The following is a 25571-nucleotide window of genomic DNA, read 5'->3' on the forward strand; positions in this document are numbered from 1 at the left end:
GGCCGCCCATCTCCTCTTTCTCTCTCTAAGTTCTTTTCGTTTTTGTTTTGGCACATAGGTCCTCATTCGACCTGATGTTTAGCTCTGCGACTTCAAGACTCATTCTTAAGTCGTAGTGTTTAAAAGTGCCCACACACTAATTCCTTTTCTCTCGAGTGATTTAGTGATAGAAACTTTCGTGGTTGCTCGAGTTGCCGAGGAAGGAAGAGAGACGTGCTGCGATGGGAGACGAACGTTGCAACTTTTTTCCAAAAGCTTCTCAACGTTCAAGCATCCTAAAAGGTTAGTAAACTTCTATGCTCATAATAGTTTTATTTATATGTACTTGCTCTTTGTCTAGGTTAGTAAAAACTGTTTTACTTGAAAAAGAAAATTTTTAAAATGCTGCCGCTTAACGAAGCGTTAAACTTTTTCTTAAACCCTAGATCAATTCCAACACCTGAGGGGCTGGTCGCCGGAGAGAGAGAGTGACTGAGAGGGCGCTGGTGAGGTACCGGAGGCGGAGTGTCCGGCGGTGGTGGGGTGGAGGCTGACAGCGGCGCCGAGGGCTGATGGCGGCGATGGTGGGGTTTCGGGTAGAGGGCGTTTGTCAACACGGAGAGACGCGGCGGGCGAGGTGTCGGCGCCGAATTGGGTGGTGATGAACGTGAGGGATGAAGGTAGAGGCGGAGGAGAGTCAGCTTCAAGAGAAGGATGGTCGGGCAAAGGAAGAAGAAGAAGAAGAAGATTTCGCACGAGGAAGAAGAAGAAGGCGTTTGGTGTTTTTAAACCCCTAAAACTATTAGGTGCGTTGATTTCGCACCTAATAATCATATCCGGTGCGACATGTCGCACCGGATATGAAATCCCAAACCCAAAAAATTTCGGGGGAATAAGCCTGACAACTTTAAATTTTATAACTATTAGGTGCGACATTAGTCGCACCGAAAGGTATTTGGTGCGACTTTGTCGCACCTAAAAGTAATAGGTGCGACAAAAACATATCTGCTGCGACAATGTCGCATCGGATACCACTAAACATTAGCGAAATTTTTAGTTATCTGGCGGAGTATCCGGTGCGACATGTCGCACCTAATATGGGCTTAGGTGCGACTATTAGGTGCGACATGTCGCACCTAATACCCTTCCGCACCAGAAATGTGAATTTGTAGTAGTGAGAGTTAAGTTTAAATATAATTTAACGTTTTAGAGTTTAGGGTTAAATTTATATTTTATTTATAGTTTTTGTGACAAGTTTAAATTTCGTGACATATTTTGTTACTTTGACTTGCAGCTTGATATGTGGAAGAGGCTTAACATTTTGTTGGAGGACCAAACGGGCTTGCCTGGGGGTGAGATTCCCACGATCCAATCTGATGGTCGTCATAAACGCTGGACCCCTCCTCCTTCTCCTCCTCATCCTCTTCCTCCTCCTCCGACATCTGGTCAAAAGTCGGCGTTTTCATCGCACGAGCTGTCTTCTTCGCATCGCGAGTCGTCGAAGAAGCCGTCTTTTACGCATCACGAGTCGTCGAAGCGATCGGAGATCAGGACGGTGACTTTGCCGAGGTTGTCGACGGCTTCGTCTAGTCCTCGTAGAGAAGACATTCCGGATAATCAACGCCGGCTCACAACTCCGCTTAAAAGGAAAAGCGACAAGGCACCACTTACTCCGCCATGTCCAGATCGGCAAGTGCGACAGAAGTCGTCGCGTTGGGCCGATTTCACTGATCCGACAAGGCCCAAGTATTCAGAAAAGCCGATCCCCAACTTCAACTCGTTGAAGGACTAGAGGCTAAATGAGTTTAATAATTTCGTTAAGTGGTTATGGACAAAAAAGTGGGATGGAAAGTTCATGGAGCCTACTCGCCTGAAGACGTGCGACAGAGATACGAATTTCTTCGACACGATATTGACAAAAACCTGATGGCTACATGATTCGATACGTTATTTATTATATTTTTCATTCCCTATTAATTTAAAATAACGCTATACGTTTGTTATGTTTCAGCATATTGATGCTCTAATTCACATGATTCGGGCTCGCCAACGAGGTCTCGACGGATATCGGCAAGACGTCCGAATCATGGATTTTCGGTGGGTCCAGCACGTGTACGGCTGATTCACAAAGGAAGAAGCGAACATCAAGACGGCCATCGCGCTGGGGGCAGAGCTCGAACCCGTGGACTGGGACATGAGGGAAACTATTACCCCGATGACTGGGTATAGGGACACCGATATTTTGCCTTGGGATGGTGCTCGCGAGATCCTGTTTGTCGTGAACTTCAAGAACCTTCAGTGGTTCACATTTCGGATCGACATCGAGGCCTGGACCATTACCGTCCTCGATTGCCAAAAGGATCTCATGCAGTCGTCGATTAATCAAAAGGACTTCACGGAGATGATGGAGGTACGTAAAATGTTATGTTATTCACAATTATTACCTTTATTTGTGGTTAATTAAATTATAAGGGTTACTTAACATTGTTAAAATGTTTATTATTCAGACTTGGACTCGAGCATTTGCTAGGATTGTGGCCATAGGTGGTTTCTTCAAGAACCATCGCCACTCTTACCGGGAGAGTGAGCACGGTGAAATTAAGTTCACATATCCGACGTGGCTCGTCGATCAAAATGTCCCACAATGTGCATACAGGTAAACATGTTTACATTTTTTGTTACAAGTTATTTAAAAAAAAATGTTTTTTTGACTAGTTAATTGAACTTTTTTTTGACAAGTTTTAAACAAGTTTCTTTTGATTGACAAGTTATTTAAAAAAAAAAAATTGACTAGTTAATTTTACTTTTTTTTGAAAAGTTATTTTACAAGTATGTTTGTTTTTTTAACAAGATTTTTTACAAGTTAGTTTTTTTTTTTACAAGTTATTTAAAAAAAAGTTGTTTTGACAAGTTTATTGAACTTTTTTTGACAAGTTTTAAACAAGTTTGTTTTTATTGACAAGTTATTTTAGAAGTTTGTTTTTTTACATATTATGTTATTCAACTTTTTTTGAAAAGTTATTTTACAAGTTTGTTTATTTTTTTGACAAGATTTTTTACAAGTTATTTTTAAAAAAGTTTTTTTGACTAGTTAATTGAACTTTTTGACAAGTTTTAAACAAGTTTGTTTTTATTAACAAGTTATTTTAGAAGTTTTTTTTTTTTACAAGTTATGTTATTCAACTTTTTTGGAAAAGTTATTTTACAAGTATGTTTGTTTTTTTGACAAGATTTTTTACAAGTTAGTTTTTTTACAAGTTATTTTAAAAAAGTTTTTTCGACAAGTTTATTGAACTTTTTTTGACAAGTTTTAAACAAGTTTGTTTTTATTGAAAAGTTATTTTAGAAGTTTGTTTTTTTTTACAAGTTATGTTATTAAACTTTTTTGAAAAGTTATTTTACAAGTTTGTTTATTTTTTTGACAAGATTTTTTAGAAGTTATTTTAAAAAAGTTTTTTTGACTAGTTAATTGAACTTTTTTGAACAAGTTTTAAACAAGTTTGTTTTCATTGACAAGATTTTTTGACAAGTTTTTTTTTATTTTACAACTTTTTTTAGACACGTTTTTTGACAAGTTTGACAAATTCTTTTACTTATTTTGTGTTGTAGCGGTGATTGCGGGAAGTTCGCAGTGAAGTATGTCGAGCACATAGTACTGAACGAATCATTTGACACTCTTCAAAGTGTCAATATGAGAACGTTCAGGAAGAAATGGTTTGTGGACTTATTCTACAACCACCTTATCTCGTGATTTTGTATTTTCGGATGTTTTTTTTTTTTTTTTTATCTTTTTGGTTTTGTATGTAATAGTACCTTATAAACATATTATCGAGATGGTTTGTTGACTATTGATTGAATGTGTTTTTTATTGTACCTTATAAACATGTTTAGAAGTCGAGACATTTGTGGCGAAAACGAGTCTTGGGACAAAAGCGAGTTGAGATCTTCGTCGTTGTCATCTCTATTAACGGACATTGTATTATTGTCTTCATAAGCTATACATTTCAAACTAGACTCGCACTCAATAGTTTTTTTCTTCATAAGATATTAAGAAATGAGAAGTGCTATTCAGCACGAAAAAAATAGTAGGCATAATCGCACGATCCATTTATAATAGCACACCTGTTACCACTTAACACGTCAGCAAAATCATTTTATTATATCTCTCTTCATTAAATATTTCCTTCTTTTTTTTTTCTTTTTAACCCTCGACAGTTTCAGCTTTTGAGGCGTAAAATAAATAAGTTGTATGAACTGATGAAAAAAAATGAATATAAATAGCAACTACACTTTTTGTATTATTTTTCTTTTCTTGCCCATATCAGTACATCTTGCCATTGATGGAGGTCAAATAATGTTAAATTCATTTCATCATATGCGCATAATACATAAACGATTCCACCTAAAAAAATGAACAAATAATAAGTTTACTGAGTCAAACAACAGATACTCTTAGAGGAAGAAGATATTAAAAAAAAAAAAAAAAAACAGAGTCCTTGCATAAAAATAAAAACAGAGTAGAGGCTTCAAAGCATGTCGCTATCTCTTTTTTTTTTCAAATTAAACGTCCCTTTAGTCTCAGACTTTTGGTATTCTCTTTTTTTTTTTTTTTTTTTTTACAGATTTCCATGTCATCATTTGACAACTCAAGTCGTAAAACTCAAACGTTAGAGCCACCGCTACTACTTCCCTTGCAATACAAAAATTCATGATGTGATGAGAAGAGAAATAGATAATTAACCTTAACCTTGAAACTTAATGCTTTCCAGAGTTGAATCGAAAAAAGATCCATGAGACGGATGACACTCCATTAAACAAAATAAACAGGTAACTCAAATAAACGTTAAAGTTTTAAACTTAAAAATAAAAATAACACCAGGTCTAAAGTTTTAATCCCTTCAAGTGCATGTTTTTCTGTTATGTCCCCTACCACCACATTTCCCGCATTTTCGTTGGATAACAATCTTTTCGCCTTGAGATGGGTATCGATTAATCCTTCTTCTTCCTTATTTACTTTTCTTCGGTCGACCGGCTTGCTTCTTTTCCTCGTGTTCCGAAACTTTCATGTTTTTTTATCTCATCCGGGACATCCCATTGATCTTCATTGCCAACCAGATATATGGCTTCCTTGTACATCTCAATCCACGTCTCCTTCAAATAAAAGTCACTGCATAACGAGTACACGTCCACGCTTCGATGTTGGGCTGCTGCGATAGAATGCTCGCACGGGATATTCAATTGTTGTGGTAGTCCGCAAGTGCATGTCTTCGCCATAAGGTCTACATCGAAATCACCTCTTACGTATTGGACATGACATTCATATAGACCAAGCCCGTACGCATTGACGAACTGTGCCTTATTATTTAGCTGTGCGAGATCATTTTTCCACGTTGGTGTCAATTTTGTGTTCAACTTGTGCGCTATCTCTTCTCTTTCGAAAAACCAAGTTTGGAGTGTGAATCGAATAAACTCGAGCAACGTCGTAGTAGAAAACGTTCTAGCATTCCTTGTTTTGTTGTTGAAGCTTTCTGCGTTGTTGCTCGTCATTAGGTCGTACCTATATAAAACCAACGATGTTTATATAATCAACGACATTAAAAATTCAGTACAAAAGAAGTTCTAGACTTTTACTGTTTTCCAGGAAAGAAAGCTCTGGCCCACCGATCGACACCAACTTCTTCGAGATACTTTGCCATCTCGACATCCTTCCGTCTCAACTGTCTAAAATTAGCTTCGAATGCTGTTTTACTAAAGGCGTAAGCAGCATCGTAAAGTTCAAAGCGACAATGGTCTGTCTTGAACTTGTGTTGGACATTCAGGTGTAAATGATGGTAACATGCTCCGTGAGGGATACCAGGAAACACAACTTCGACACCATATATGATGCTAACATGGCGATAGGATATGAACGCCAAATTAGGTACGTCTTCACCGATAGCTTCTCGCAATCTTCTCAAAAACCAAATCCAAGAAGCATGACACTCGCTATCTATAACTCCAAATGCAAGTGGATATAATTGTGAATTCGCATCCATTGCAGTTGTGCAAAGCAACTGTCCACCGTATTTTGTCTTCAGAAATGCACCGTCCAATGCTATGACCGGCCGACATGCTTTGAAGCCTCTACGACACGCCCTAATGGAAAAGAAAGCATACTTAAATTTGTCACCATCTTGCACAAAGTCTGTTAACGTGCCTGGATTCTTTTGCTTCAACATGTACAGCCAAGACGGTAACTTCTGGTACGTTTGTTCCGGCGTACCCCGCACGTACCCAATAGCTTTCTCCCTGGATCTCTAAGCTTTCAAATACGATATGTTCACACCCCATCTTGTCTTCACTTCTTCCCTGACGTTATGCGCCGAATACTCCGCCATAAAGTTAATTGAGTACTTGTCTTTAAATACGTGACCGATGACCCATGGTGCCGCTCCTCGATGGCCTTCTGTTCGAACAACACGCGCACATGAGTGTTTACCCTCGTACGACGTAATCTCCCACATCTCAGACCACTGCACGACACCCCTCAACCTCCATGTGCATCTCTCGTCTTTGCATAGAACATACCATCTCTTTTTCGAAGAAGATTTCACTCTAAATTCGAAATTATGTTTCAACGCGTACAGGTGGACATATTTCTTCAGTTCATGCTTGTTTTCAACTGTTGCCCAATATATATTTCTTTTGAGCTACCTGCTAGTTTCAAAGGTTAGTTAAACAATAGGTGGTTTCATACTATACTTGAATCTAATTTGAATCCACTTAAATTACCTGTAGAAGAATGACTTGGATAATGACTCGGTTCTTCCTTCACAACATCATCGGCGGTGAACTCGGGTGCTTTCCATGAATAAGGAACGATAGGTGATCCGATCATCGGAGGCTCACGCTGACATTGACCCGATGGTTCACAATGACCCGTTTGGTACTGTAAACGTTTCTACAAACTCTTCATATTCTTCTGCATTGGCGAATTCTTCAAATTCTTCACCTCTACCATTGTTATCTCCATCATATCCGTCACTATTCTCTTCATCACCTTCGCTACCTTCATTTTCATCACCTTTGCCACCTTCGTATTCATCACCTTCGTCACTATTGTGTCCATCATATTCGTCACTGTTGTGATTACAATCTCTATCACGCCTGTATACTTCGTCACCATTTTCGGCACCCTTGTACTCGTTAAACAAGTCCTCGTCACAGCCACCGTCTTTGTTTTCAATTATAGGATCATTTTGTCGATCCTCGATAACAAGTGTATTCCGTCTCTTCTTCGGTTCATTGTGAGACACCCTTCCAACTTTCACATCTTTCCCTTTATATACTCCTCGATACGCAATAGGTGCAGTGATCTATTTCGGTACCAAACTTACACAAAGTGGAAATCTATTACGATATTTGTGCTTCATAAAATGCGAAACATCGCCATTGTCCTTCAATACGGCAGGACCAAACGGAATTGTACTGATTGTGTATGGGACTTCGAGTTTTAAGTCGAACGCGAATCTGTCTAACTCGAACTTCTCGTATAAAAAATCTACTAATTCTGTGTACGTTACCTCTTTCGGAACTACGAATGCACGCGTATCTGCATTGGTGAAAATCCATTGGTGTCCTTCCTTCTCCCAAGTGCCGTTAACCATGAGAAAAACTGCAAAAAAAAAAAGTCAAACTATGCAAAATTAGCTTATCTATCGTACATCATCGTACAAAATCGTACAACATCGTACAGAGTTGTATCGTACAGCATCGTACAGAATCGTACATCATCGTATAGAATCGTACAGCATGGTACAGCATCGTACATAGCGTAATTTTTTTTTCTAAATTTCATCGTACAAAAAAGTTAAATCTCATCCTACCATATCGTATACCATCGTACAAAAAAGTTAAAACTCAGATTTTGGACTATGTTTTCAGATCTGATCAATTTTTATTGCTACATTCTATCATATACAATGAGAAATTTCATTTTCTAGACCTAAAAGTTATGGAAATATCTCAATTAGACCCGTTAATTAAAAAATATCCAAAATTGGACTTTTGTACCAATTTTGGACAAAAATACCCTCAATTCAAAATAAACATCTTTCCATCTCTTTAGATATTTATGAACTAGTGAGTCTAATTGAGATATTTTCATAACTTTTAGGTCTAGAAAATGAAATTTCTCTATACAATCATAAACTTTGTAAAAATGATTAAGTTAGTAATCTTACCCATGATTCTTTTGAAACCCGCTTAAGTAGAGAGGATTTGAGTGGATTTGAGTGTGATTGAAATGATAAATATGAAGAGTGAGAGATGTACAGGGTTCAGAGGGGTATTTTTGTCCGATTTTGGGTCAAAAATCCATTTTTAGATATTTCTCAAAATTAAGGTCTAATCTTGATATTTAATGTATTATTAAGTCCAATTAATGAAATTTCTCTATTATATTAGGATTTAAATAAGTTTTCTTTTTAATCATAAGAAATATTTACCGAGTTATAGCAGATTTCTATACACGAGTTTTGATGTGCATGTCTAATTAGTAATTACTGTGCCACCGCTCAGCTATATATTTGAATTAGGATCGGAAGGGATTACCAGAGATCTAATATGAGCTTGCCGATATGTTTTGCAAGTTATTTTGTTTTATTACACTGCTTTCTGCAGGATTAAATCAAAGCATCTAAGGAAACTTCTTTGTAACTTATTACTCGATTATTTCAACAAAGATAAGGATAAGAATTAGTAGGCCATATATACATGTCCAATTGAAGGGTTGAATACGATGGAGGTTTTAATGTTATTTGTGTGTATACTAATTTTATTATATATATAGAAGTCTCATTAAAACGTTGAATGCGAAGCTTATTAAAATATACTAATTATATATAGGTTACAACGTTATTTGTGTATAAACTTATTATATATATATAAGTCTCATTAAAACGTTGAATACAATGCTTATATATACATATATATACTAATTATCTATAGAAGTCTCATTAAAACGTTGAATGCGAAGCTTATTAAAATATACTAATTATATATAGGTTTCAACGTTATTTGTGTATAAACTAATTATATATATGTCTCATTAATATGTTGAATACTGTTGTTACGTAATAAGTTAGATTTATATTTTAGCACAAGTTGTGAGGAAAGATGTCGATCATCATGTTCTAGCTTCTGTTAAGACACATTTCCTCTTGTGCGCAGACTGTTATTTTGGCAAGTTTTCGGTTTTGTTAGATTGCCTTGTTGGTGACTTTATTGAGTGATATTCTTGCGAGTATGAGTAAGGAAACCCTAGATTCACTTCCAGAGTTGTATGAGTGGTATAAAAGCCGAGTGCTCCACCCTTAGCAGCATTGACGCTTTATCAAAATACTTAGGGTTCCTAGACGTGCACGACTGGTGGACTGCGAGACTTCGTGTATTGATAAGAGCGGTGTAATTCCTCAAACCAAGGTTTAAATTGCCGGGAAATGGCGGCGAAATAACATCGGCATCGCGAGATTTGGAGGAGTCCGGCAAAAAAATTACGTTTTATCGTTTCGGGTAATTTTGTCGTCAAAATTGCGTGGACATGTCATATAAATTACGTCTTGTCATTTCGGCGACATATTCATAACAGAAACTCTAAAAAACTCGACGTGGACCGAAGAGGCGACTCGCGCAACATCGACGACTTTCCTGTCACGCCGTCCATTTGTCGACCATCGCAGTGAAGATTCAACGAAATTTTGGCGATTTCGACGCCACTTTGCCGGCATGTCCGAAGTTCGTCCACACCTTGGTGTCAACTTACGTAATTTGAAATGGCAACTCTGGATCGAAGAAGAAGAAGATATACAAACCTTACAATCTAATAAAGCATAAAGGGCTTAAGTAAAAGTCCAAATGAATGTCCAATAATAATAATAATAATAAAAGCCCAATGAATATCCAAATAAATACGTTATTAGTTAACACTATATTCTGATCCTATATAGTATATAGTATATACATACGTTAATTGTTAGGGAAAAAAACAAGAAAGCAAAAATAAGTGTCCCTAATAAATAGCATATGATAATTATCATACACATATAATTATTATATACAATAAACAATCGCAAAAATACAAAGAAAAACTAAATCTTAGATATATTTATGTAGCTAATTTTTTTATTCTAAACAAACACACATATTTAAAAACATATGCTTTATTTTCATAAACTATCTTGCAACATTATTTCCGTCGTAATTTTCGTGTTTTATCGAAATTTCCGTCGGCACCGCAATTTCCGTCGGCATTTTTTAAGCAAATTTTCGCATTTTTTCCGTCGCAATTCCCATCAGCCATCGCAATTTCCCTTTTTTGAGGCCATCGGCACGAAATCGGCCGTCGGCATTTCAATCCTTGTATCAAACACTATTCCAGAAGACTGAGTGTTTGTGAGATTTGGGTTCTATGTTAACGTGACTGAAGTTTCATGTGCGTTGAAGACTGAAGTCGTCCGAGCACAGGCAAGTGCTCAAAAAGTGGAATTGAGAGGGGTCTCAAATTCAGGGGGGGGGGGGGGGTCTCTAGTCTTGGTATTCACTCATGGTAATAGTTTCTAGGGCTTTGTTTTGTTGATGTAATCATATAAGACCTTGCTTGTACTATTGACTACTATATAGTGAAATCTTTTCCACTGGCTGAGAGCCTCCAGACGTAGGTAACGTTGCACCGAACTGGGTAACCATATTGTGTGTCTTTCTTTTATCGCGCTTCTTGTTTATTATCCATTATCTGTGTTTAAGCAAGTTGTCGGACACATTGTCGATACATTATGTGCAACATCATGTCTTCGTGACTAAACAGAATTTCAATTGGTATCAGATCAGGCACCTAGATCTTCGGGTGGTTAGCTGGGTATTTTATTATGTTTACCAAAGATGGATAGTTCCAGAGAAGAAGGGTCCGTGAATCGTCCTCCAGTTCTTGATGGAACCAACTATGGTTATTAGAAATCTCGAATGAGCGCCTTTATGAAATCCCTCGACATCAAGAGCTGGAAGGCTGTGATCCATGGTTGAGAAGCCCATGTAACTGTTGATGATAAAGGGGCAGTGATCGGTCCCAAACCTGAGAAGGACTGGAGTCCCACAGAAGATGAAGCAGCCTTGGGTAATTCTCGTGCTCTCAATGCTATCTTTAATGGGGTTGATAAAAATGTTTTCAGGCTTATAAACACCTGCACGAGTGCCAAAGAAACTTGGGAAATCCTTGTTGTTGCCTATGAGGGAACCACTAAAGTGCGCGAGCAGAAGCTTCAGTACATCACTAACAATTTTGAAGCGCTCACCATGTTTGAAGATGAATCTGTTGCCGACTTCAACGTGCGTATTCGAGATCTCGCCAATGAGTCCTACTCTCTCGGAAAACCTATGGCAGATGAAGACCTGGTCAGAAAAACCTTGAGGGCATTAAGCCCAAGATTCAAGATGAAGATCACTGCCATAGAGGAGGTCCATGACCTTAAGACACTCAAGTTTGATGAACTTATGGGATCCATCATGACCTTCAAGATATCTTTTCCCAAGATTGAGAAGAAACACAAAGGAATGGCTCTCAAAAGTTGTATCCATGATCAGAAAGAGTAGGTATACTCTGAATCGGATAATGAAATTGATGATACTATTGCTATGTGGGCCAAAAAATATGGCAGGGTTATGAAGAGATTCAGCCAGATGACCGGAAAGAATGTCCCTCAAGATGTCAAAGATAACTTTCAGCAAAAGTTTCAGAAGAATGGAAATTTTCACAGAAATGGCAAAGGTGGTGAACGCTCTCACAATACTGCTAGAAAAGGGAAAGGTATACAGTACCATGAGTGTGAAGGCTTTGGGCATATTCAGAAGGAGCTTCCTAATTTCTTTAAAAAGCAGAAAAATGGTTGCAATGCCACTCTTTTTTATGAGGACGAACAAGATAGTGACTCTAACCAGATAAGCAGTTTTGTTCCCTTCACAGCTTCTATTCCGACTCGTGACTTTGAGTCTGTTGATTATATTGCTGGTTCCTCAAACAAAATTGTTACTGATGATGAACTTTCTGATGATGCTATGAATGATGCTTATAATGTCTTTCATACTAAATGGGTTGAAGAGTCTCAGGTTCTTGACAAGCAAAGTGCTCTCATCCTGGCTCTTACTGAAGATAAGGCGAGGCTCTTAGAAACCATTGTTGATCTAAAGCACGAAGTCAGCCGCTTAAATAGGGAACTTGACCAGATGACAAAATCTATCAGGATGTTGAACTCTGGCACCGACAGCCTTGATAAAATTCTCATAGTTGGAAATCATGTAAAGAACATGAAGGGGATTGGGTATACTCATGGTGCTTTAACCTCTCAGACTACTTTTGTCCCTCAAAAGTCTGTTGCCCAGATGCCGCGCAATATGTCTCAGACATCTGGTCATGACAAGTTCCAGAATCAGCACCAGCAATATCTTTATAGACCAACCAGGTCTCTTGTCAACAGACCTCGTTGGGTCTGTCATCACTGTGGATGTAGGGGTCACATTCGACCTTTTTACTATCGCCTGTATGGGAGGAATCTTCATCGGCATCAATCCTCCCTCAAGTAAGCTCAACCAAGTCGTTCCCTCTCTTCTCGCATGGAATGGAGAGTGAAAAATACATCCTATCGCGCCAACATTGCTTACACCTCCCTGCGTGCCACCACTGGTAAAGATTGGTTTTTTTACAGTGGTTGTTCTCGTCACATGACAGGTATTCAAACCTTTTTATCTAACTTAAAACCTTACTCTAATTGCAATGTTATATTTGGTGATGGAGTGAAGGCAAAAATTATTGGTAAAGGTCAACTTAATTATCCTGGTTTGTCTTGCTTAACAGAGGCTTTGTTGGTTGAAGGCCTCACTGCTAATCTTATTAGTATTATCCAACTCCGTGACTTGAACTTATGTGTTAATTTTACTCGTGATGAGTATGTTGTGATAAATGACGAACAAGATGAGCTTATAAAAAGAACCAGGTCTCAAGACAACTGTTACATGTGATCTCCGGTCAAGGACTCTCAAATCACCAAGTGTCTCATGTCCAAGGCAGATGAAGCTAAGCTATGGCATCAAAAAATCGGCCACCTGAACCTCAGAAGCATGCACAAGATTGTTGCTAAAGATTGTTGAAGGAAAAATATGTGGTGATTGTCAAGTTGGAAAACAAGTTAAGAAGTCGCACAAGATGGTGCAACATCTTACTACCTCACGGGTTTTAGAACTTCTACAAATGGACTTGATGGGATGCATGTAGAGAGCCTTGGCAGAAAGAGCCTTGATGGACTTCTCCAGGTATACTTGGGTTGATTTTATTCGTGAAAAATCTGACACTTTTGTTGTGTTTGAAGCTTTATGCAAGCAAGTGCAAAGAGAAAAGGGAAAGTGGTCAGAATCCGAAGTGACCATGGGATGGAATTTGAAAACATGAGTTTTACTAACTTTTGTATTGCAGAAGGAATAAATCATGAATTTTCTACCCCAATCACCCCACAGGAAAATGGGATTGTTGAAAGGAAGAATCGCACTCTTCAGGAAATGGCTCGAGCGATGATGCTTGCCAAAGACATTCATCTTCACTTCTGGGCTGAAGCTCTCAACACGGCCTACCATATTCATAGCAAAGTTACCATTCGTCCAGGTACTACTGTCACTCATTATGAAATATGGAGGGGGAGAAAGGCAAATGTCAAGTACTTACATGTCTTTGGCTCGGTGTGTTACATCCTTGCTGATCGGGATCCTCACAGAAAGTTTGATCCCAAAAGTGATGAAGGTATCTTTCTCGGGTATTCCAGAAACAGTCGTGCCTATCGTGTATTTAATAAACGCACTAAGTCTATGATGGAATCTATAAATGTGGTTGTTAATGACAATTCTGATCATTCCAAAAGTGTTGATGATGAGGATGAAGTTTTTCCTAGTAGCACAGATGTCAGGACAGATGTTGGTGACAAAATGGATGACATTATGCCTGATGAAGAGCCTTCCCCTGGGGAAACAGAATCTTCACCAGAAAGAAGAGTTCCCTCCAGGAGAGTTCAAAAAAATCATCATGTTGAGGAGGTTATTGGTGATATTGGAGATGGTATGCGTACTTGCCCAAAAGCTCCAGTAAACTACCGAGAAATGATTGGTAATCTCTGCTTTGTTTCTAAAATTTAACCTAAAAATGTTAATGAGGCAATTGATGATAAATATTGGATTAGTGTTATGCAAGAGGAGCTTGTTCAGTTTGAAAGAAATGAAGTCTGAGAGTTAATTCCTAAACCGGGTAATGTTAATGATATTGGAACTAAGTGGATTTTCAAAAATAAATTTGATGAGCATGACAATATAACTTGGAACAATGCTAGACTTGTGGCACAGGGTTATACGCAGGTGGAAGGTGTGGATTTCGATGAAACCTGTGCACCTGTTGCTCGTCTTGAAGCCATCAGACTCTTACTTGGCATTTCTTGTCATCTCCACTTCAAACTCTTCCAGATGAATGTTAAAATTGTTTTTCTCAATGGGTACTTCAATGAGGAGGTATATATTGTCCAGCCTAAAGGTTTTGTAGATCCCAGCTCACCCCAACATGTCTATAAGCTTCGAAAGGATCTATACGGTCTTAAGCAGGCACCTCGGGATGGTATGAAAGACTAACTCAATTTCTTGTGCAGAATGATTATATTGGAGGTGGAGTTGATAAAACTTTGTTCATAAAGAAGGAGGAAGGAAACTTCATGATTTCTCAAATCTATGTTGATGACATTGTCTTTGGAGGAATGTCAGACAAGATGGTGGACCTTTTTGTGCGACAAATGCAATCTGAATTCGAAATGAGCATGGTTGGTGAGCTTAACTTTTTCTCAGGTTATCAGATCAGACAAATGGATGATGGTATTTTTATCTCTCAAAGTAAATATGCTAAAAACATTGTGAAAAATTTTGGTTTGGAAAAGTCATCTCACAAGCGAACCCGTGCCGCTACTCATGTTAAACTTACTAAGGATGAGCTTAGTGAATCTGTTGATCAAAGCCTTTATAGAAGCATCATTGGTAGTCTTCTCTACCTTAATGCTAGTCCTCCTGGCATAGCCTATTCTGTTGGGGTTTGTGCTCGCTACCAGGCTAATCCCAAAGCTAGTCATCTGTCTCAAGCCAAGCGTATTGTGAGGTACATTTCAGGAACTATTGATTTTGGTCTTCTATACACTTTTGATACCTCTTCTACTCTTGTGGGATATTGTGATGATGACTAAGTAGGTGGCACTGTTGATAGAAGAAACACATCTGGTGGATGTTTCTATCTAGAAATAACCTCATTTCCTAGTTTAGCAAGAAGCAAAACTTCATTTCCTTGTCCACAGCAGAGTCTGAATATATTGTTGTTGGAAGCAGTTGCACTCAGTTACTTTGGATGAAACAGATGTTTGCTGAATATGGTATCGATCAAGATGTCATGACATTGTTCTGCGACAACATCAGTGCCATTAATATCTCAAAAAATCCGGTCTAACATAGTAAGACAAAGTACATTGAAATCAGGCATCATTTTATTCGGGATCTTGTGGAAGATAAGAAGATCAAACTTAAATATATCTACACTGAGAAACAACTTGCAGACATCTTTACCAAGGCTTTGGATGCAAGCAGATTTGAAAATCTCATATCCTCCCTGGGATTATGTGTGATCGATTAATAGCAATTACAGAGATTTGGAGAGCTGATTGTTTGTGAGTTTCCTCTCCTTATTGATAATTTGTCTTTGTTTTATGCTACGCTATTCTACATAAGTGTGTGTTCATGAGCCCATTTGTCTGGTCGGCCCATTCGACATTTTTGCCGGGCTAAAATGTCATTTGATATGAGTTTGGGCTGGAGCCGGACCAAGACCCATTTTATACCACGACGCCGTTTTGTTTCTCGTCAGCTTCCTCAACATGCAGACGGTTTGGTTTGCAAGGAAGTTAGGGAATTCACTTGTTTTGAAATTTTTCTTAAGATCCACTCTCAAAATCCTTTGTATTTCGCTTTCAAAATTCGCGACATTTGTGTAACCACCTGTCTTGACGGTTATTTTTGTGGTAGTTATCATGATATTTTCATCACAATGGTGGGAAAAAATAGCGGAATCAGCACCACAATCTCAGCAAAGAAAGAAATGAAGAAGATGAAAACGAAGAATGTCAAGAAGAAAGGGCATGTGCCGAAGAGCAACAAGCATGTTGTCCGGGTCGTGGAATGCGACCTAGTAATCATGACGATGGCAAGTCCAGAGGTGTTATTGCTGGGTCATCAGTTCCACCTGAAAACCCTTCCCTCGCCGGCACCAGAAAAGCTATGCTCAAGAAATCTGCTCTCACCATCACCGACATCACATGAGATATTAGCTCGAGCAGTTCCTCCGAAGAAAGAGAGGATGGTCAGAATCCCATCGAGGAAGAAACCCACACCAGGGTCTCTCCTCTCGAAAGCCCCCAGAAATTGGTCCAAGGTAATCCGAGACCTCTTACTCATACTGATGTTGTTCAAGAGATTCCTAGGGACAACGATCATCTGGAGTCTCCTCGTGATGAACAAGTATCCTCGCACAAAGATGCGATTGGAGGAATTTTGGAGTTTGGACAAGATGTTGTGAATGATGTCTCTACATCCTCTACTCCTGATCATGAGGAAACTACTGATAAGAGATATGGTTTTGAAGAGGTTGTTCTTGCCTCTTTGAAGGAGAAAGTTGCGCATGATGATGATGTGTGCATTGTTACCCTTCTATCAGAGCAAAAGAAGAGAAAGAGAAAGAGTCATGAGGCGAGCGTGCATGTTGTCGCATTAAAGGACAAGAAGAAGAAGAAGAAGAAGAAGAAGAAGAAAGTCAAAGTTGGGCTCGATAAGAAGAAGGGAAAGAGGTCAGTTGTGGAACCTGTTGCTGATGAGCCCATTGAGGCTGAAGAAGAGGCTCATGTGACGTCTATTGGCATTGGGAACAAGAGATCTGTGGAAGGACAGAAACTTCCCAAGAATGTCCCGGCTGCTCCTTTGGACAATGTCTCCTTTCACAAAGAAGATGGTGTTCTTAAATGACGGTTTGTGATTCATCATGCGATCTTTCCCGAGAAAGAGTTGTCTAGCGAAGCTCTAAAGATTAGAGTCATCATGGAACTCCTGCATGATGCTGAGATGATCAAGATAGTCACTGACATAGGGGTCTACTACCCTACTTTGGTGAGGGAATTCATAGTCAATCTCTCCTTGTCCTTTGATGTTCCTGATGATGCTGAATTCAGAAATGTGCATGTCAGAGGCCATTGTTTTGAAATTTCCCCTGATGTTATCAACGACTTCCTTGGTCGACGAAAAATCATTACTAATGACCGGGTCCCCTCCCTGGACAACTTTGCTAAAGAAATTACTGGTGATGAGACCAAAGTCTGACCTTCCAAGGGTACTTTGCCGTCTTTTGACCTCTCAGCAAAGTACTTAGTACTCTATCGCATCGGCATCGCTAATTGGGCTCCCTCCTCGCATGGGTCGAGCATCAAGGCAGAGCTGACCTGCTTTATCTACCAAATAGGTACTCGCTCCTCCTTTGATTTTGGAGAATTTGTTTTTGATCACTTGGCAAAAACTGTCAAGTCTTTTCCTGTGAAGCTTTCATCATCACCGGGGTTCTCCTCAAGAAAAACCTAAATATCTTGCGTAGCATAGACGTGGCAGGGAAAAGGCCCAGTGTTCTCACCTTCAGTCACAAGCTTTTCGAAGGGAAGCATGCTCGTGACCTTGTCAGACCATCTTTTGCGACATCTGTCACCTCTGGCAACACGATAAAGGTGGGGTTTGTTTATGATGAGGTACAAAGGAACGTTCTGAATGAGCTTTGTGAGGAAATTGACGTCCTCAAGATGACTATTGAGACCCTCTCTCGCAGGAAATTCATGTTTGAGGGTCTAGTGCACGACATGACTTCTTCTCCTAGTAAGGACGATGCTTCTACTTCTCATCATAAGGTCGACAAGGAAGGTGAGGATATAGATAACGAGGAAGGTGAAGGTTCTGGTGAAAGTGAGTCTTAAAAGGTCGATGAAGATAATGAAGACACCTCTTCTTAGACGTTTATGTGTGTTTATTTGTTGTCTGTAACCTCTCGTACTATGGTTTTTTTTTATGTGTGTTTTGGCTAAAACACCCTGACTGCTTTTAGTGTTCAGCTTTCTCGTCTACTCTGGTATGTACTTGTTCAGACTATGTTTATGTTCGGATTGTGGTTTGGGTTTTTATCTGTTGCTGTCAGTTCTCTTCTCTATTTTCATATTTTATTTCCTCCCTCTGTCTTGATTGTTCCTTGACTTTGGTATGTTTTTGAGGCAATCAGGGGGAGAGGCGTCATGAGGGTAATTTATTTTGACTCTCTTTTCTGGTCATGACGCTTGGTTGAGAACTGCTCTGCAAGTGCTTGCCTGAAAAATAGCGAAAGGGGGAGATTGTTGTTACGTCATAAGTTGGCTTTATTTTTTAGCTCAATTTGTGAGGAAAGATGTCGGTCATCATGTTCCAGCTTCTGTTAAGACATTCTTGCGAGTATGGGTAAAGAAACCCTAGATTCACTTCCAGAGTTGTATGACTGCTATAAAGTCGAGTGCTCCACCATTAGCAGCCTTGACGCTTTATCAAAATACTTAGGATTCCTAGACATGCACGACTGGCGGACTGTGAGACTTTGTGTATTGATAAGAGCGGTGTAATTCCTCAAACACTATTCCAGAAGACTGAGTTTTTTGTGAGATTTGGGTTCTATGTTAACGTGATTGAAGTTTCACGTGCGTTAAAGACCGAAGTCATCTGAGCATAGGCGAGTGCTCGAAGAGTGGAATTGAGAGGGGTCTCAAATTCAGGTGGAGTCTCTGGTCTTGGTATTCACTCGTGGTAATAGTTTCTAGGGCTTTGATTTGTTGATGTAATCACATAAGACGTTGCTTGTACTATTGACTACTATATAGTGAAATCATTTTCACTGGCTGAGACGTAGGTGACATTGCACAATGCAGGTGACGTTGCACCGAACTGGGTTACCATATTGTGCGTCTTTCTTTTATCGCACTTCTTGTTCATTATCCATTATCTGTGTTTAAGTAAGTTGTCGGACACATTATCGATACATTGTGTGCGACATCTTTCTTCGTGACTAAACATAATTTCAAATACAATGTTTATATATACATATATATATATATATATATATATATATATACACACACACACACACACTAACTATCTATAGAAGTCTCATTAAAACGTTGGATATGAAGTTTTTCAATAAGCCTATTATTCGAAGATCGATACTGAAGTTTTGATTTTACTGATATATCGAGTATCGACAAATATTTTATAACAATTTCAATACCAACGATACCGATGATATATCGATTACTGACGAATATAGTGACAAAAATCATTTAAAAAATAGATATTATGTATACATAATTTAATGTTACATATAACAATTATATTTTAAATAAAAATAATAACATTTGTCAGTAAATATATGTATTGAATGAATATATAACATTTATTTGACTTTTGAACCACTTGATTTTAACTTGAAACAAGAGAATGCAAAAATAAAAATAAAACATCTATGATGTTATTTAACTAACAAATAAAATTCACCTTATTGTGAAATTAAAAAATTGAAAGAAATCATTCAATATAAACCTATATTGTTCTATGAATTTTAAGAAGCAACAATAGGTCTTCATCGGCCCAAGAACTCAAGTTTAAATTTTGGGCCTGTTTAGAGCTATAAAAATCGGTATTTCAGAAATAACTTTTTATTTTATTTTGGCTGTTGTAGTAATTTTTCTATATATCGGTATTTTGGGAATAAAAACAACATTTAAGCTGTTATAATAATTTTTATATTGAACTTCCCATTTTTCCATGATATCGGTGATATATCGGAATATATCGTTGGTATTTTGAACCTTGTAACACGTACGTATTGGTATATATACACTTACATCTTAAACCTACAATAACAAAACCATAATAAAATATATTATAACATCACTATATAATAATAATAATAATAATATCATATAAGACTAAATAGACTTTTAGAAGCAGAATGGTTATAAAAGCAATTAGAAACAGAAACTGATTCATAGAAGCGACAATCGCTTCTAAATGTATCATCAAGGTTTTTGCAAAATTAAGCCGCCACTTTAAGGTTATGTGTTGACAACTTTAAATAATATTGTTAACCTGAACTGATGCAATGTATGCGACAACATCAAGATGTCGCACACAATGTAGAGTCAATGTATGCGACAACCTGAACTGATGTAATATACGGATAAATAAAAAATAGTGCGTAAACAAAATGACACAAGATGTGGTAACCCAGTTCCATGCAATATCACCTACTCTAGAGGACAGTGTACCCGAGTGGAAAGGAAATTCACTATTATGAAAAGTAGTACAAGTACAACAATGGACTTATTTTAACAATCCATGCTTCAATGCCATTTCCCTAATATTACTCGTGAATTTCAACTCAGGCTTCCCCTAAATCTGAACTTCCCTCACTTCTACTCTCAAATACTCTACCATGTATTTAGTAGATCTCATATTTAATGCATGTGAATAAGCAATCATGCAATTACAGCACCCACAACCGTGCATGTCAAACAATTAGAAGATGTGTTTAAAGGATTACACCACATTCATCAAACAATTAGCTTTCCAGTCCACCGACCATGCATGTCTAAAAACCCTAAAAATAAGATGAATGCATCAGGACTACTAAAGGAGGAGCGCACGACTTTTATAGTAGTCAACATCTCTGGAAGTCAATCTAGGGTTTCCTTACCCATACACGCGGATAGAACCAAGTAGAAAATCCTTCGCGAAACATTCTGGAAAAACTAGAGGCAAGATGTCCCTGCTTAATGTGCAATATGTTGCACGACATCATTCCTAACAAGCTTGCACCTAAAATATAAGCCAACAATAGAGATAACAAAAGATTGGCAGGTTCTTGTAGAGAATCAAATATGAAAGGATATCATGAGGCTGAGAACAAATAATTTCTTTGAGTGTCTTGATAAAGAGTTCATTGATTTTCACAGGAAGTCAGGTATTCCAAAGCATCATACAGTTGATGGTACTCCTCAGTAAAATGGTATTGCTGAGAGATATGATATTTCTATACGCAAGGACACGTGGTCGCTAAAGCAGTTAAGTTGTAAGAATGTGTCGATCTAACGAGTACTAACCTTAACCGAGAGCTAAACGAGCTAACAACGAATTGAACCTAAGACTTGATGATAATTAACTAAAAACAAACAAACTAAACTAAATTATACAAAATAAACGCTAGTGAATGGATATGAGGGAGGCAAGAGTTTTGGTACATTTCTTATGGTCGGGATTCTTAGAATTACGCACGATGTTTTGGTCCCTATCTTTGCTAATTGGGCTCACGTCTTAGTATCGCTAAATCTCTCTCGAGCATCTAACAACCTATTTCAATACTGTTTTTTAATCTCTCAATCTCAAACACTAAAATACAACAACCATTACTATCGGGAACGCACACACAACTCTGTAGCAGCCTAAGCTATCTCTAGTCAATAAGAATGTACTATGGTGATTTAATCTTATGCACGGTCATTCAATCTCTCTCGGAATCGTGATGTCTTTCTATGGCATTGCAGGTCTTTTTATTAGTTCATATTTATGGTGCACAAGTGCGTGGAATGTGGGTAACGGTTATGATCGATTCGATATAAAAGAAGGAATAGTGTGTCATGTTACTATTATTTCTTTTTCCAATTTTATGTTAAGCATATTTATTTTTTTTAATAAATGATTGGCGACAAAAGGGCTTTTTTTAGTGAACGTGCCACAATAAATTATTCCGATTTTTTTTATAAAGACGAAGAAACAAATTCTATTTTCTTTCCTATTTACTACGGCGACGAAGAATCAAATTATCACTATATTTATTTCTTTTTCTACTTCTTCTTCCAAGTGCAGGATAACCCCAAGGAGTTACGGTTTTTTTTTCTACCAATTGACGCCCTCCCTTCACCATCCCCATGGGGATGGTCTACAGGGTTCGGGTTTATTGGTTTTGTAATGAAAACTGTACGGTTTTGTCACCTCTCCTACTATTTCTCCATTAGGTAGGATTTTTTTGGACCAAGCATTTATTTGTTGAGGAGAAACTTATCCAATTTGAAGTTGTTGATGTTTATACCGATCGATCATATGTAGAAGAAAAATTATGATTCATTTCAATTAACAAGCATAGGAAATAACATAGTATTGTCTGACTCATGGGGATCCAAAAAACTTTTACCATATTGTCTTGATTTTTCTCACACAAGCATATAGCACATAATTAAATCAAGCAAAGAAGAATGGAACAAAAAATATTTCAATTACATAAACATGAATTTGTAACCATAATCAAGTAAGCTAAGTCATCACCCTTAAGGGGATTAGTCCATGGCGACAAGAAAATGAAACGAAGAAAATAAATAAACAAACTCCATAACAATAAAACCAAATAACAAATCATATAAACAGGAGTTCCAAAAAAAGATGAAATGATGAAATGTGATGGTGGTGACAGAAATGAGCGAGGCCTTCTTCTCCGATTCTCCTTCACGCCTAACTAACCAAACAAGATATTGTGAAGATCAGGTGGCTTTTGCTTTTTATGTAGCTGAAGATGTTCAGGTTGTTGGGCCAAGATATTGTGAAAAGGTTGTAAGCTCTGGAGATCAAGAGTTATGGCTTGAGGCTATGAATGAAGAGATAAAATATCTTGATAAGAATGCCATTGCGATTCTTGTAGACAAACCAACAAAGAAGAAGCTAGTAGATTCAAAGTGGATTTACAAGAAGAAATATGGCATAGAGTTGAGAAACCTAGGCTCAAGGTTAGGTTGGTGGTTAGAGGCTTTACTCAAGAGGAAGAGGAAGGTGTTGATTTTTATGAAATCTATGCTCTAGTTGTAAAGTATGGACATTTTAAGATTACATTGTCTCTTGTTGAGTTAGATCTTGAACTTGATCAAATAGATGTGAAAACTTCATTTGCATGATATTTAGAAGAAACTAAGACAACCTAGAGGTTTTAAGATTGGAGACATAGAGAAGAGTATTTGCTTGATGAAGAAGTCACTATGTGGTCTGGGGCAATCTCCTAGGCAGTGCACTACAAGAGAAAAAAGGTTTCAACGACATGTAAATCATGTCGTGAAAGACAATTCACTGCATTTTTTTAATTATCACTATTCGGGTGGTAGAAAAAGGTTTAACTTTTGATTTTAAATTTTAATGAAATTTTGTAAATGTCGTGTTTAGTGTTGTAAATCAATTTTTAATGACATTTTACAATGTCATAGTTATTGTTGGTGAAACTTGTTTTTATGATAATTAATAATGTCGTGTTATATATAGCCTTTTTGTTATATTCAACTTATTTATTACATATTCATAGGGTTCATGTTCATTATATTGTTAACTATTTTTTAACTGAATTTTATCTTACGTTCTTAATTTATGAGAATTTTGTAAATTAGCTATACATAATTAAGCGTACATACAAATAAAAATTATAATGAAAAGACTCATAAACATAGACTTAAATAAAAGATACGAGGTAGTATCTAAAGTATATAAAAATTATGATATAAACATCTAAGCATATGATATGAGCACATATACTGTGTCTTTGATATGAAATACATAAGTGGTATACACGTAAATGAGTTTAGGCACACCTTTTTTTTTTTTTTTTTTTTACATAAAGGAAGAAAAAAAAAACAGACTTCTGAGTTTTGACCGCGTTTTCCATTCTTCTTCTTCTTTCTTTTTGTAGCCACCTCGAGCCGCAGTTTAACTCTAACCTCTCCAGCGTTTGATCATAGCAGTTCTCCATCACAATCCAAAAAGAATTTGTGGCTGTCTTCTTCGACGGGCTGTGCTAGTCCGCCTGTAACATCTCATCTTCTGCAATTGTTCGGAACCATATCACATCCTTTATATTTGTAAAAAGTTATGAAATATACTCATTTACTTTCTAGTTTCTACAATAAAAGGATAGTTATCCCACGATTTATTTGAGACCAACTACGAAATCAGTTATCTACTTATCTACTTTTATATATATATATATATATATATATATATATATATATATATATATATATATATATATATCTTCATAAGTGGTAAACGGTAACTGCCTCAATTATTTCCACGTCCTCTTAAGAATTGAAGATTCTCAGATCTGAGAGAGAGAGAATCGTGACTAGGGAGAAAATGATTGTATTGAATATCTCAGAGAATTACAGATGTCACATCACAGGGTATTTAAGGAAACCAATCACGTGTCTAAGTCTGCCAGTGTGGCACATCAGAGACGCCAACTGGGCATACACACGCAGAGCATAGTACAGAGTAAAATACAAATACAGAAACGAAACGACATCAGTAATAGCTAAACGACACTCATCACTAACAGCCCCCCGCAAGCGCAGCGCCAGTGACAACGGCGGTGAGCTTGTTACACAGCGTAGAAAAACGAGGAACAGTGAGAGCCTTGGTGAGAATGTCAGCGAGCTGGCACTCCGAGGGAACAAAGCGAATCTCCAGTTCACTTGCTGCGACCTTCTCACGAACAAAATGAACATCCACTTCGATATGCTTCGTGCGAGCATGAAAGACCGGATTAGAGGCGAGAGAGGCTGCACCAATGTTATCACACCAGAGCACCGGCGCAGCCTCTAGAGCAACCCCAAGTTCATGAAGCAAACTTTTAAGCCAGACGAGCTCAGACGTAGCCTCAGCGATAGCCCTGTACTCAGCCTCACAGCTCGACCGGGAAACAACTTTTTGTTTCTTTGAGCACCAACTGACCAAGCAACCGCCAAGATAGACACAGTAGCCAGTTGTGGACCGACGATCATCCACATACGAGGCATAATCAGCATCAGAGTAACACACCATGTCAAACACAGAGGGACAAGGTGCCTTGGTGAACAAGATACCCCTGTCCATAGAGCCTTTCAAGTATCGTAAGACGCGCTTGCAGGCAATCCAATGGTCAGTAGTGGGAGCAGCAAGAAATTGACTTAGTTTATTGACTGGAAAAGCAATATCAGGTCGAGTGAGCGTGAGATACTGCAAGGCTCCAACTGTAGACCTGTACAACTGAGGATTTTCAAAGGCAACACCTTCAGCAGTCAATTTCTTGCTCTGACACATCGGAGAGGGGCTGATATTGGCAGTGACCATGTTTGTTTTGGTGAGGAGATCAAGGGTGTACTTTCGCTGAGTCAAACGATACCCGCCATGATCAGTTTGGATGGCTTCAAAGCCAAGAAAAAAGTTTACAGCGCCAAGGTCTTTGAGTGCAAACTGATCATTGAGTTGGGTAACAACAGCCTTGATTTCAAGCTTGCTAGCTCCAGTGATAAGGATATCATCAACGTACACAAGCAGCAAGATGAGAGAGGTACCACAGCCTTTGTAGAACAAGGAATTGTCTG

The 25571-nt window shown here is 38.0% G+C and overlaps 1 protein-coding gene across 1 annotated transcript; it reads left to right on the top strand.

Moving 5' to 3' along the window:
* The first annotated feature begins 2182 nt into the window (after positions 1-2182).
* LOC149402919 (uncharacterized) lies at positions 2183-10507 on the top strand. The gene is made up of 3 exons (XM_089608561.1): positions 2183-2389; positions 2487-2635; positions 10462-10507. The coding sequence occupies exons 1-3, from the start codon at positions 2195-2197 to the stop codon at positions 10505-10507; spliced, it is 390 nt and encodes a 129-aa protein (XP_089464687.1). The 5' UTR covers positions 2183-2194.
* The last annotated feature ends 15064 nt before the right edge of the window (positions 10508-25571 follow it).

The sequence above is a fragment of the Urtica dioica genome, chromosome 3 (assembly GCF_054948205.1).
Source record: "Urtica dioica subsp. dioica isolate 48M chromosome 3, U.dioica_male_clone48M_v1_H2, whole genome shotgun sequence".
Classification (NCBI taxonomy): Eukaryota; Viridiplantae; Streptophyta; class Magnoliopsida; order Rosales; family Urticaceae; genus Urtica; species Urtica dioica.

Bases quoted from the DNA above. Each gene is read 5' to 3' on its own strand.
- LOC149402919 (XM_089608561.1), top strand. From the start codon at position 2,195: ATGACTGGGTATAGGGACACCGATATTTTGCCTTGGGATGGTGCTCGC. The intron at 2,390-2,486 runs GTACGTAAAATG...TTTATTATTCAG, and splicing joins ACTTCACGGAGATGATGGAG to ACTTGGACTCGAGCATTTGC. The intron at 2,636-10,461 runs GTAAACATGTTT...TGTGCGTTGAAG, and splicing joins GTCCCACAATGTGCATACAG to ACTGAAGTCGTCCGAGCACA.